Here is a 13642-nt window from a genome sequence, read left to right on the forward strand (position 1 = left end):
TATTGAGTAAATTTACACATGTGCCTAAGTGTTAGTAGAATTAAGCCCATAGATTCTAAACTCTCTGGCCTTTTCTGTAAAGCACTAGTCCAATGTTAGCACAATAGAAGTACAGAAAAGGATTACCCAGTTACCTCAAACGTTGACAAAATTAAATAGTTATTTTTGATGTTCAAAGACATCAAATTACAATTAATAATGAAGCTTATCATAAAAAACCCAAATTGTAATATTGCTGAAAGTTTTTTATTATGTTGCAACTTTGGGTGTGGCAGGATTTTATATTGTGTGTGTTCTAAAGTACCAGTGAAAAAGTACTGTTAACATTTTTCAAATGGTATTCACAGATTCTAAAAGAGGGAGCATGGTTGCCATCTAGTCTGGCCTTCTGCAGAACTGAGGCCACAGAACTTACCCAAAATAATTCCTGTTTGAACTACAGTATATCTTTTTAGAAGAACATTGTCTTGATTTAAAAATTCCCAGTGATGGAGAATCCATCACAAATCCTTGATAAATCATTAATTTTTTTGGTGCATCTCTTCCAAGCAGTTGATTTTTGGTGAGAAAAATCTACTTCTCACTAGGGTGACCATATGTCCCGTTTTTATAGGGACAGTCCCGTTTTTTGGGGATTTTTTTCTTATATAGGTTCCTGTTACCCTCCCCTCTCTCTCTCTCTCTCCTCCCCCCCCCCCCCCCCCCCACACACACACACCCTGTCCTGTTTTTTTCACAGTTGCTATTTGGTCACCCTACTTCTAACCCAAAGAGATTCAGGCTAAGATTTCTGCTGAAATTATAAGCACCATTACATTATCGCCATCATACATTTGGTATCTGGAGTTTTGTAGAGACAGTGATTTTTGTTTTAAGCAAAAAAAAAAAAAAAATAAATAAAATTATGTGTGTGTGTGTGTGTGTATGTATGTGTGTGTGTGTGTGTATATATATATATATATATAAATAGCGAGAGAGAGAGAAAGTTGCACTGTGTAGTGTCTTTGACAAATCGGTTTTGATTACTATAATCTGCAAATAAGTTATCAGTGAATTCCAAGTGTATTGGTAACTAGAACAGAAATGTGTGTTCCAAACTGTTCAACTAAAATAACCAATTTTTCACACTTCTTTAAGAGAAATTTTTAACTCCATTCAGCTGATACTGACAAATTCTCTTCAATCAGTAATATTTTTCTAAAAAAGGCTAAGCTCTTTAATGCAGGATCACCCAAAGTGTATCATGAAGCTTCCAAGATTTGTAAAGTTTTGTTCCGTTGAAAAATTTGCAAATCAGTTTTTCAGCTGAATATCCGAAAACATGATATTTAACACAGGTAAATGAAAATAAGAAATATTTTTAAGCCAATTGTAGCTTCCAGTTAAACAGAAGTGATTCACAGTTCCTCAAGAAACATACAGATTTAGTATAGGATTGCTACAAAGTAAAATAAAAAGCACAATTTCAGGTGATGCAAATGGGCCATATTTTATTCTGAAATCTCTCATTCTGAATCCAGATTGAGAGAGATTATTTTTGCAAGCAAGATAAAATCTAAAAATATTTTCTAACGCTTAATATAAAAATAAAGCCAACCTCACTGACTTGCATCAATGTCAGGGATGCAATGCAAATTAATGAATTCTGCAAATTTGTGAATAAATACAATAAAGGAGAATACTTCATGAAATGTCCTTTGCCTCACTACTTATGACAATTATCACTGCTTTTGATGTTTCAGAATGTCTTAGTGAATGATCTTTCTATTTAAACAAAAATTGAGGCCATACATCAGTTCACTAGCCGTGTTGCTAAATCTTTGAAAGGTAGGGAGTTTTTTTGTTTGTGTGCAGATTATAAATGAACAAAGTTCTATTGTACATTTAGGTCCTTGATTTCTTATCCCATTGACTTTTATTATTATTATTATTATTATTATTATTATTATTACTATTACTCTTATTTCTTTTAAAAGACTACAGGCTTTCGTCTGTTAACTATGGAAGCTGAGAGAATCTGAACAGAATGGTAGATGGGGGTAGCTTGAAGCCATTTTACTGTTGGAGGGGATATCTTCCACCACCTTCCTTTATTCAGCCAGTTGTGCAATGATGTATGAGGTTTGCATTTAGAAAGCTGGAACCACAGTTCTCTTCCGAAGCTACGTCTTAAACCCACTGCTGAGCGGCGCAGAACTGTGATGCAAAATGCTGTCGCTTCTGCAGTCGCAACTGCATCCAGCAAATGGGCAGAATTCTTGAAACTGATGCTGAAATCTAGTCTATGGCTGATGAGTTAGTGGGTTGACATACTTTCCTAAAGAACCATTAGGAATGAGAGAGCTGTGGTTTGTAATTAAAATGCATTTGATTAATTGCTAATCTTCAAAATGTATATACCCTGCAACTGAAATTGGGTTCTGGACATTCAGTAAAATGTTAGCTCTTCAGAATAGGGTGTGAGGAAATGGTCAGAGAATTAGTACTGCTTAAATGGCTGGGTTTTACTGGACGATTACAGAAATAATCAAAACTAGAGGTTTTAACCACTAAAGGGTAAGAAAAATTTCTAGTATTGTGAATATAAATGTATACGCTTGCTACTTTCTACATTTCGCTCTAGCAAAAATGTATACAACACCCATTTATTTGGCAACTGTGTGTATAAGTATAAATATGCCATACAATATTGTTAATTGTTCAATTATGCAGGATCTAGTTTAGGGTTCCCATGGTCCTTGTATGCATAGCCCAAAGGTCCATAAAATACCTTAATAAAGTTCCGTCATAAAGCGAACTTCAATCATCATTCACCATTATAAAAAGTTGTGCAGAATGCTTTAAATGAAAGAATTGTTTTAAAACATACTCTTGATGTATCAGGAGGCAATGCCATAACCTGAGCCCTGTGAACCTCCTAATTTTCATTTCACTGCTGTGATTGTCATAATTTGGAGACTGAGTAGATGAGGGTTTTTTTTAAACAAAGGGCTTGGACAACTACTTAGTTCAACTCTCATCATTTAAACATTTCTATTTTAAAATTCATGTAAAGTTTTAGAAGTGAAATATTACCTTTCAGTAGCTTTTTCCTTTTGGCGTATGTGTCATTTATTTAAAAAAAAAAAAAAAAAAAGTACCCCGGAGATGGTTTTAAAACAGTGACTCGTACTGACCAACGAGTCATTGGGGAGAACTTCTGCCGCAAACTAGCAACTGGGCTCTTACTGGAGTTTTCTGAAGAACTGGAAATAGCTTGTAAAAGCTGCTATACCCTTACATAAAATACATGGATATATATTTACAGTCGCCTTGCAAAATTTTTAGGAAAATTTACCAGCCCAGCCACAAAATGTATTCACCAGTTTATCCATGTTGATGAGGAATCACTGAAGATTTTTTTCAGTAAAATTGCTTGCCCCAGGCTAGTGGGGCAAATCTAATTAGAAAGGCTGATAGTGAGCTATTTGTACTTCTCGGATTCTGTGGATTTACTAAAATTCTAAATGTTAGAAAGCCATTGTCCTCCTTTTTAACTTGTTTTATTTACCCAGGAAAATGTAATCTGTCTAGTGAAAAGGAGTGAATTGTAATGCAGTGTACTAAATAAATGCCATTTAATCTGGGAAGTGCTCTTTTCCCCCTTTTTAGAGCACACTAAATGATTTTGAAAATCAGATGGGGCATGTCTGCATTGGGGACATTTTATTAAAAAAAAATCCCACTGGTTTTCACTGAGATCCCTAGTGTAGAGAAGAAGGGTCCAGCCATGGGAACTTTGTCACCACTGATGGGAAGTTGCCATAAGGTACACAAAGGCTTAAGGTATCTCTCATGGGTAATTCTAAAGCACCCAGAACCATGTATTTAGGAGCAAGTAGGTCCCTATGGGAGAGAGGATACAGCTCCTGACTTATATTACTGTTGACTGGTATGGTCTGCAATGGTTAGATAGTGGATACAAAAAATGATCCTGATTCATTTTGAGTAGCCTCAAGTTACAATTTTAAAAACGCTCTGGCATCTGCAGAATGAAATTTGGTAGCTACTTTGCTAAGCCTGCCCAGCTTAGTATTTCCAGCTCTTTATAGATGGGAGAAGGCCCTGAGTACATAAACTTATCAGTGATCCTTATTACAGTCATCGGAGAACAAGGTGTTTAGTAACATACTGTAATTTCTATGCAAGTCATCTGCCATAAAACATGGAGTGAATCAGAACAAGGTTCATAGTTCCTTCTTTGTTCCTTTGTTAATCACTGACTAGTGGGAGGTGCCTTTAGAATTTGCTAATGCATTCTTTTTGGATAAGGATGACGCACAGATTGTCCTAATAAGGACTTAGTTTGAGAAAGGAGCCGCCTTCTTTGAAAAGATAGGGGCAAGTCAGAGGGCGGGCAGTTTCTTTTTTAACTGAGGGATGACACAAGCACAAGTCATTTCCTTATTAATCGGTTCAAACCAGTTCTTACAGGAACTGCTGGTGATAAATGTGGGACTTCTGAGAAGTCATTCATTTTATTCTCAGCCGTGCATCAGTGCACAGCCTTAGCTGAACTTCTCCCTGGCTTTGAGGAAGTAGTGGAGCATTTAGCTCTCAGTGTTACCTCTGAGTTTATTATCAATCTGCTGTGAAATCCTTTTCTTTTTTTTTTTTACCCCTTTTTTTTTCTCTTTGAGAGTTTGGGGGACCCACTTGTCCCTCTTCTTCAGATGAACTGATAACACACACTGTATTGTTTGCGTCTCCCAATTATCCCATGCGGGGTGATGCCTTCTGATCTATGGCTCTAATCCGAACTTTGTTCCTTTTGAGCCAGAGTGGTAAGTTTAAAAAAATAAATAAATTGTTTTCTTGTTTTTTCTCTCCAAATTTTGTCTTGTTCTCTGGAATGAAATTTGCACCAGTGCTGTCCCAAGTATAGGTCCCTCTCTTCAGAAGCCGTTTCAAGAGTACTTGGAAGCTCAGCGAATTAAACTTCACCACAGATCTGACAATGGAGTGCCACAGGTAAGAATTCCACCCACTACCTCTTTTTCTTTCTTCTTCTTTGCTACCCCTTGACTCCTTACCCATTTTATCTGATTAAGTTTTGATTCTAGTTTTCAAAGACCTGCAAATCTCAAAGGAGATAAGGCTTTGAATTGATTTTAAAAACAAGCTGAGAAGTTCAGAGGGAAAAACTGTATTTGTACTACATAGAACTGGGTTAGACATTCTATCCATTTGGGAGTAAGCTAGGCAGCTAAGCAAAGCTGGTGGTTTGTCCTGACTTTCTATTCATTTCTTTTGGTACAAAAGGCAAGCTATTAAAGACAGAAAAGTTCACTTTACGTATACAATTATGGGTAAAGAATTTCCCCCACCATCAAATATTACTAAAGCATCTAGGATTTGAATTTCCTTTTTTCTTGTTAGCTACTTAACCCTACTCTCCCCCCCCCCCCCAAAAAAATAACCAACCAACCAAAACACATCTCGATGGTCAAAGAGAAAATATTAGGAAAATACAATAAGTGGGGGCCTTTTCATGCAAAAATCTTTAAATACATGTCCCACAGCTTTAGATATAAAAGGATTAATTAACACCTAAATTTTAGACATGATATTTTTAGGGCAACTAAGATATTGATATACAGAAATTATTAACCTTACATTTTAAGTTCTAAATCCTTTGTTTCTATAAACATTTGCTTTCCTAGTTCTTAACAGAAAAAGAAGGGTAATTAAGGGAAGATCAGTTTGGAATAACTAGGCGGAAGCATGTTCTGCCCTTTGAAGTAATCTCTCTGCAGTGCATTGCTGCCCTCCTTTGACCAAAATAGAAAGTAGAAAAAAGCACCGAACTGGAGAACACTGCAGAAGCATGATTTTTTAGTCCATCGGATTAACTTCCAGCTACATAACTTGAAATAGCTTCCAATTAGTATCAAACATGCTGTAGGCAGTTCAGTAAAAACTGACTGTTAACCAGTGACCGTATTGTACTTTCTGCAAATGACTAGGAATCACATCAGGCTTTGCTAATCCTGAACTTTATGAGACGCCAACAAAAAGAAACAAAATCATGGATAATAAATCACTTATCGACTTGCCCACCAGAAATGATCAGTTGCCCTACAGTGATGTGGCAGCACCTTTCATGCTGGCTTTAAAAGACCAAAGTTAGCTTTACAAAGAAGCCTGCAGGAATCCTGTTAGTTTGTGCTTGTTCCTGTTGTAGTTTGATAAATTATGCAGAATCCTGAGATGATTAGATTCTTTCCCTTCAGCTAGGAGGAGGAGAAAACTTTTGTATTCTGCTAATCTGAATTTTTTCCCCTTGTTCTGTTGTTTTTTTGTTTTTGCAGGGGGAGAACTGGTTATCATGGATGTTTGAAAAACTTGTGATCGTCATGGTTTGCTATTTCATCTTGTCTATAATAAACTCCATGGCCCAAAGCTATGCCAAACGAGTGCAGCAGAAGATGTACTCTGAGGAAAAGACAAAATAAGATGGGTAAAACCCATTGAAATGGGCTTTAGCAGACATGCAAGTGACAGGTCTTTCCATATGTTAAAAATCGGCATTATTCAAAACAGGGAAACACTTTTTAAAATCATCAATTTTCCAGCTGTAACAAGTTTTTAATTATTTTCTTTTGAAAGTAATTCACTATTAGAGAATAACTTTCATTTACAAACGTATGTATGTTAAGGTAATGTATATACTCTCTTTAATTCAGTCTGAGTTGTACGTTCTGGGGTGGCACGTGTGATGCTAGACTAATGTTGAACATGAATGCTTTCCATTCAAGTTAATTCCAAAATTGATGATTTAATACTTAGCACAACTCCAGATTTCCTGATTAACTTGCAGCCTGGCCTAAAAGTAACAATTTTCTTTTGAAGGATGGCTGTCGTGCCTCATAATTTCAAGGTCATTGAAATGTATGTAAATGATAGTAGACTGGGTAACATTCTTGCATGTCCCTCATGGTAATACGAGTCCATCTGAGTTCTCAGAAATGCCGTCACATCGCACATGCTCTCAGTTGGAAAAGCCGCCCTTGCCAACTTCATAATGGTGTAAGCAGAGATGGCTGATAATCAGACTGGTGCAGTTCACTTTTTTATTCTGTATATTTAGAATGAAGTCAAGATAAAACTTTATAAAGTCATCTTTGATCATTCCAGAATTTCTTGTGTCAGTCTTTTTAAGCTGTTTCTTCCCTTCAACACCTTTGGTATACTCAATTTTTATTTAGTTTCTTTATTAAGCCTATGTCCAGTTTATTGCATGCTTACTTAATCCTTCTTGTACAGTAAGCACAGAAACCTTTTGTTAATTTTTCTCGAACTTCTTGCTCAGCAGAAGGAAGTAGAAAGCATGTATTGAGCACCTTGCAGTATTATTTAAGTAGGCTAGTTGAATGACGTTACTAATTTTTTTATCATATCACTTTAGATGTTTGCTTAATGTCAGGAATACAGATTTATAGCACCATGAGTGCTGCAGGAAAAAAGTTGGGGAAGTGTAGAAATCAGAAATTAAGACAGGTTTGGTGTAAAACACAGGAATGGTAATTAATAACCGTAATAAAGAACATTAAAGTATACTTTAAAAATATCCCAATATTTATTATTGTTAAAAATCAGTGTGTGTGAAATTAACTTGTATTGAAGGGGTAGACTTGTTCTTTTCTTAGTAAATAGGTGACCATTCCACTGCTACTGTGTATGTACAACGCTTCTCTAATAGTCCCTGAACTAGTAGGAATGTAGTTTTGTTTTATCCATAAGAAAATTAAAATAAGGTGACTTGTTTAATCAGACATTCTTAAACGGTGGTACATGGATTCTATTTAGGATAGAACTGGATCAATACCTATTAAATTAGATGCCTCTAACCATTAGAGTAGGGCAGTTCTCGAGCAAGGCGCAGTAAACGTGCATTTGTTCTGCCTGAATGTTCACTTGTGTTGCCTACCGTCGTGACATCTCCATGGCTGTACCATCCTGTCGGATAGCTTATCAGACTGATGTTGACTGTTGGATCTCATGGCAACAACAGTCGGTAGGCTGTCTGACATTTTGGTATCTTTCATCTGACCGTTTGCTCATCCATCTCAAATTCTGTTTTTCATTGAACATCAACAGGCATATAAGTGTTTAAAGTTTAGAACGCAAATGATTTTAAATGTAAATGTGTCGTAACTATTTTTCTTGAAATATAGCACTCTTCATAAGAAACACCTTAAATTACATTGCAAGGTGTCAAGTTTCAGAGTAACAGCCGTGTTAGTCTGTATCCGCAAAAAGAAGAACAGGAGTACTTGTGGCACCTTAGAGACTAACAAATTTATTAGAGCATAAGCTTTCGTGGACTACAGCCCACTTCGAAGAAGGTGCCACAAGTACTCCTGTTCTTCTTATTGCAAGGTGTGTGAGATTTGTAACGTTTTTGCTTTTGTGTGCATCATACATAACTTTAAACAAACTGTGACAGTGTTACTTGAATGCATGAAGAGAATTTTATATAGACTTCTCTAAACATTGCTTCCGATCAAAAAATCTCAGTGGGACATTTTCAAAGGCACAAAGGGCCCCACTCCTGTTTGTGCCTGGCGATTTAAAAAAGAACAAAATGTAGCAACAAATTCATATGACTAATTATACATGCATAAAATCATGACTATTTGATATTTCACAGCAATGGTTTAAATCAGCCAAAACTTAAATTATGCAATTTTTGGTTAGTTGTGGGTTATATTCAACAGCTTTGAGGCATTTATTTTATTTTTCCCACAACATTTTTTGACTTAGGAAAACATTGTGGTTTGTCATTTGTACCACTTTATTTAGTAGCAGCTTTGTTTTGTTCAGATCTAACATCTGCCAAATATATGGGGCACTATTCTCTCTTACACCACTCTGGCAGTGGAAAGGGCCCTACGAGTAGATTTAATTTCGGCCTACTTTAAGGTCCCTTCATGGTACCCCAGAGTGAAATGAAAGGATCTTGTGTAACTAAGAATCTGGCCCTAAATCTTTGTCTCACAGCATGTCTTCAGCTGATTTCTCAAACACACTTTTAGTTGCCTCTTTTATCCAAAGCCTTTACAGTGACTCTGCCTAGAGAATAATAACCAAACAAATTGCAAGCTTTCCCCCGTGTACATATAGATTACTCTGCAAGCCACATTTATATGTGCCCATTCTGATGAACTGTGCTGTAATTCTGAAAGCTTTCTAAAGTTCATCTTTTATCTGATATTTAGAGAATGGACTGAACACTAGACCTGCTTCTTTCTTATCAGACACTGGATGGTGATCCTTTAATACTTAATACAAGGTAAAAAATAAAGATTTTCAAATTGATGTCTTCATGTTTGCTCAAATAAAAATAAATATCTCTAAGTGGTATAGTGTTTCCTTTTGTTTCATTTCAGCTGAATAGAGCCCATGTTGTATATTTAGCCTTTTCATGTTATCCTGTAAGTATGTGCTGTCCCAACACAGACATTCAGTGATGAACATGATTCAAGAAGAGATTTCACAACTGCATGACAAATTCAAAGGAAATTCCATAGCCTTTAACGCTGAACGTTTGGAGTTTGGTTTTCCAAAAAAAACAAGATTCCTATTGTTTCTATGGTTTTCAAATGACATGGATGTTCAATATTAAAGGAGAAAATTATCCATTTAGAACTTAGCTGAATTACATTTAATGATGAAATAGTGATAGGTAATTTCTTAGTTGTCAGACACGTATTCGCTTTGTTACAGTGCTAAAGGTGTACTATGTGCATATACTATTATCCTTCTTGCAGTGACGAGTAAAGTTTCCTTATTTTCTTTGCGCTCTCATTGTTTTTATGTGCCCTGATACTTATTTTTCATGCACATATTTTCCTTGTACCGTTGAGGAACACACAGCAATGAGCTATTAGCAGCCCTAGCTGTGGCAATTAATGTTTTGGTTTAACCGGGCTTTGAAAGGGAAAACTGCAAGATGAAACAGAATACCAATCACAAGTGTAAAACGTGGCTAAATCACTAATTTCACATGTCCACTGTAAATATGAAATAATAAAGCAATTAGTCGACCTTATTATCAAGACAGGTAGATCAGAGCTGAAATCACAGCAAGGATTTCAACAGATCCTCCTCTTTGATCCTCCAGGCCCTGCCAAATGTCTAGTCTAGACTGGCCTAGAGGATCTCAAAGAAAACCATCTGTGATGGGAATTGTAGGCAAGTTCTGTATTTCCCCCTCCACCCATGAAAATAGCTGTGGAAATTGCCTGTTCCCTGTCTCACTGACTAGCTCTGAACCACCTGTCTTGATACGTTGCACTGTTCCTTATTGGAATTATCATTAAAATGGCTGCCCTAGGGATTATGCAGCTGCTCAGTTCGTATTAATGGAGATGTTTAACCAACATCCGATGTTCCTGAATACTAGTCTATAGTATCCTTTCTTAATGTCCATATTGGACCTAATTTTTAAATTGGTCTCAGTCCCGCCTCAGTCTCTTTGCAAGTACAATTCATTGCAGGCACAAATAGCAGTTAGACATCTCCCTGATTAACAACAAGCACAATTGAAAGTATAAATACTTGTGCCCATCATTGACTGCAGGTGCAAAAATAAAGGACGGTGATTATGTCTGTTCCTCAGAGGCAACCATAAAAATTGCAGTTTTCCTTGAAGCACATAGTTAAAAATACCTTTTAATAGCAGCAATATGCTAAAAGGGTGAAATTATTCATATGCATGAAAATAACTACTCCCAGCTCCCACAGGGATGCAGTAATAAGTGTGTGAAAAATGAGAGAGAACAATAACCAGTGTTATCTGCTAGGCTCTGATCCTCCTCACTGACGACAGACTAGCCTAGGTGGTAAGGGTTTTAATTGCTGGGATGTTGGGGGAGGGGGGTTCCTGATAGCTTCTTCAGTAAGTTTTGAATGGGATAAACACTTTCCCTGTCATAAGACGTGCTATGCTAGCACAGTCAGAACCATATAACAGGCAAAGTTTGCATATGCTCTTGCGGGCTCATTTTAAATGTGATTATGCAAAATGTATTTAAGCCTGCTGCAGTGCGCTCCTCTAACGGAAGAGCTGGAGTGCACAGTATGCCAACAATGCATTCCTTCCTCTTTCACCCACTTCACTTTTTACTGTGCCACACGGTTGGTGAAAATGCCCATGGAAAAAAAGCTTTATTAAAGGCAACCAAGCAACGCATTTTGCTAGACTTGTTTTGGGGGATGAAAGAAGAGGATGTAACGTAGGCTGGAGTTTTCAAAGGACCCTAAGGCTATTAGCTGCCCAACTGCCATTGAATTTACGTTCTTCTGAAAACCCCAGACCTAATATTTAGGATGCTGCCCAAACACAAAAACTGCTTAATCAAAACTACAGTCATAAAGTGGGTCTAGCTTCATCCTGGTGCTTGTATTGTATTTCAAGTAACAAAGCATGCAGTATGAAGTCAAGAGTCTGGAATAGTCTTATTGCTGCATACTCAGCAAAATGTTATTGCAGTCAAAATGTTGTGCATTTATCTGTGTTAATTCAGACTAAACAGGCTTTTTAGCTGTGAAGTCATTCAGCCCGCTCACTGCTTGTGCTGTGCAGCTGGTGAACTGTTGAAAAAAAAAGAAAGGGCTCTGAAGTTTTAATGCTCTAAAATGAATCTAAACATGTAAATAGATTTTTTTTTAAATATAGTTAATTGGCCTGAACCTTAGTTTAGTCTGTTTTAAGCTAACACTGGTCTTTACTATGCATGATTCTTATCATTCGCTGAATGACTAAGAACTTTGAACACGTTAACATTAAAACCAAAGGGCAGCGTTCTCTAAACATCACTTACACAAGATATTAAATATAAACAACTTATTACAAATGAATCAGCATTTCAGGGGAGTGACACTTGGGTTTAATTGTTGTTCCTGTAACTTCCTGAGAAATATGAACTAGGTTGCCCAAGCAGTTCTTAACGAGCGTGTTACCTGCCATTTCCAACTGAAAGGAAAGAGGCAGGTCTTGTCATTTCAGTGTATTGTTCCCTGTTTTGATAAACTCCCCTACCAGCCACACCATTCTCTTAATGGCCCCCAACCTGCCCTCAGTGTATGCAAGACATGTTAGTTCCGATCTTTGGGCCAGTGGTATTGAGGTGTTTCACCTACACAGTCATACTAAAAATCCCCCCGTTAGTTAAACCGTTTGTCCCCTTCCCTTTGCCTTGACAGAGTGTGTTGCTTTCAGACATTGTTACTGCATGGAGCTTTATACCAGTCTGTAAACTGCTATATTTAGAGAGAAGACGTAGCCGTGGATCCCAGTTATATAAACACTTTTTGGTGGCGATTTGTCTGTTAAATTGGTTTTAAGACCGCCTAGAAGTCTGTGCTGTAAGCAGCACACTATACTGTAGCTGAACATTTGTCAAATTGCCAAGGGCCTTGCTGCTCTACAGTGATAGGGACTCTGTCAGGAATAAGCCTGCTGCTTTATTAGCAAGACTTGTCCATGGAATCGTTCTCACTCAAGTGCTTTTCCCAAGGTCTGGCCCTGGGCTGTCCCAGGACTCCAGGATTCCTTAAACCACATTCTGTGTAGGCCCCAGCCTCCACAGTGGAATGGGGTAACCACTAATTATGCTATTGCCTCTTCAGGTGCTTTCCCTGAGCAGAGAATTGGGCTTCATCAATTGCTCTAAAGAAAAAGTGACAATAGTCAAATTATTGCAAATGTGGACAACTTACTAGGTGTATCTGAGCAGCCGTGATCCTATGGAGGCGTCTGTACAGAATTAGCATTTTCCACAGTAACCAAAAACTGCCCACTCACGTGGTATTACAAACAAAGCAACTAGGGCAGGGAAAAGGCTACTAGATCACCTACTACATTTCCCCTATTAATGCAGCATTACCCAAATAACCTCCCCCCAGTGAAATGCTCCCCTAGAACTAACCATTACAGCTATGGTGCAGTGCTGGGAACCTGGGTTCTATTCCCATCTCTACCACTGACTCTGACCTGAGGGGACGTTGCTCTCTCTGTGCCAAAAACCATTCCGTCTCCATGTCAGTCATTCTCAGCCTTTCCCTTCCTCTGGGTCCTTATTACTGAAGATATTTGCATAAAAACAGCCTCTTGGTTTCAGAGGCTTGTTTCCTGCTGCTTATTCCTCATCTAAGTCCTATTGACCTTTGCTTGCGACATCACCACTGGTTGCTATGGAACTTATTTTATATATTGCATAAGAGGGACTCCAGGTGGGGAAACGAGCCACAGGAAGAGATGAATTCTAAAGAAATCCAGAGCCAGTTTATTACTCAGAGCTTCGCCTAAAAAGGTCAATGAAAATAAAAAAAGGGGGGAGGGATGCTTATCTAAGCAGCCTTGCTTAGAATCAGCATTCGTTGGTGCAGCAGGTGATCTTTAATCTGGTACCTCCCCTACGCATTTTATATAGGGCTGAATTGCCTGTGTAATTACCGTGTATACACACACTACATTGACTATTGACCAATACAGCTGCTGTTGTCAGGAGTTAGAAGACGGCGACTAGCGCCCACAAATGGCTGCAGCGTTTTTAGGTGAAGCCGTAGTGTGAACATTTCTCAGGCCCTTTTATGG

The 13642-nt window shown here is 37.7% G+C and overlaps 1 protein-coding gene across 4 annotated transcripts in view; it reads left to right on the forward strand.

The window, feature by feature from the left end:
• Positions 1-9405, forward strand: part of VMP1 (vacuole membrane protein 1) — an 87227-nt gene extending 77822 nt beyond the window's left edge. For all 4 annotated transcript variants that reach the window (XM_054008084.1, XM_054008083.1, XM_054008086.1 and 1 more), the window contains 3 exons: positions 4908-5010; positions 6351-8253; positions 8422-9405. In XM_054008084.1, the coding sequence (XP_053864059.1) occupies positions 4908-5010; positions 6351-6494 (247 nt within the window). In that variant the 3' untranslated portion in view covers positions 6495-8253; positions 8422-9405. The remainder of the gene's footprint in view (positions 1-4907; positions 5011-6350; positions 8254-8421) is intronic.
• The last annotated feature ends 4237 nt before the right edge of the window (positions 9406-13642 follow it).

This window comes from Malaclemys terrapin, chromosome 18 (genome assembly GCF_027887155.1).
Source record: "Malaclemys terrapin pileata isolate rMalTer1 chromosome 18, rMalTer1.hap1, whole genome shotgun sequence".
NCBI lineage: Eukaryota > Metazoa > Chordata > Testudines > Emydidae > Malaclemys > Malaclemys terrapin.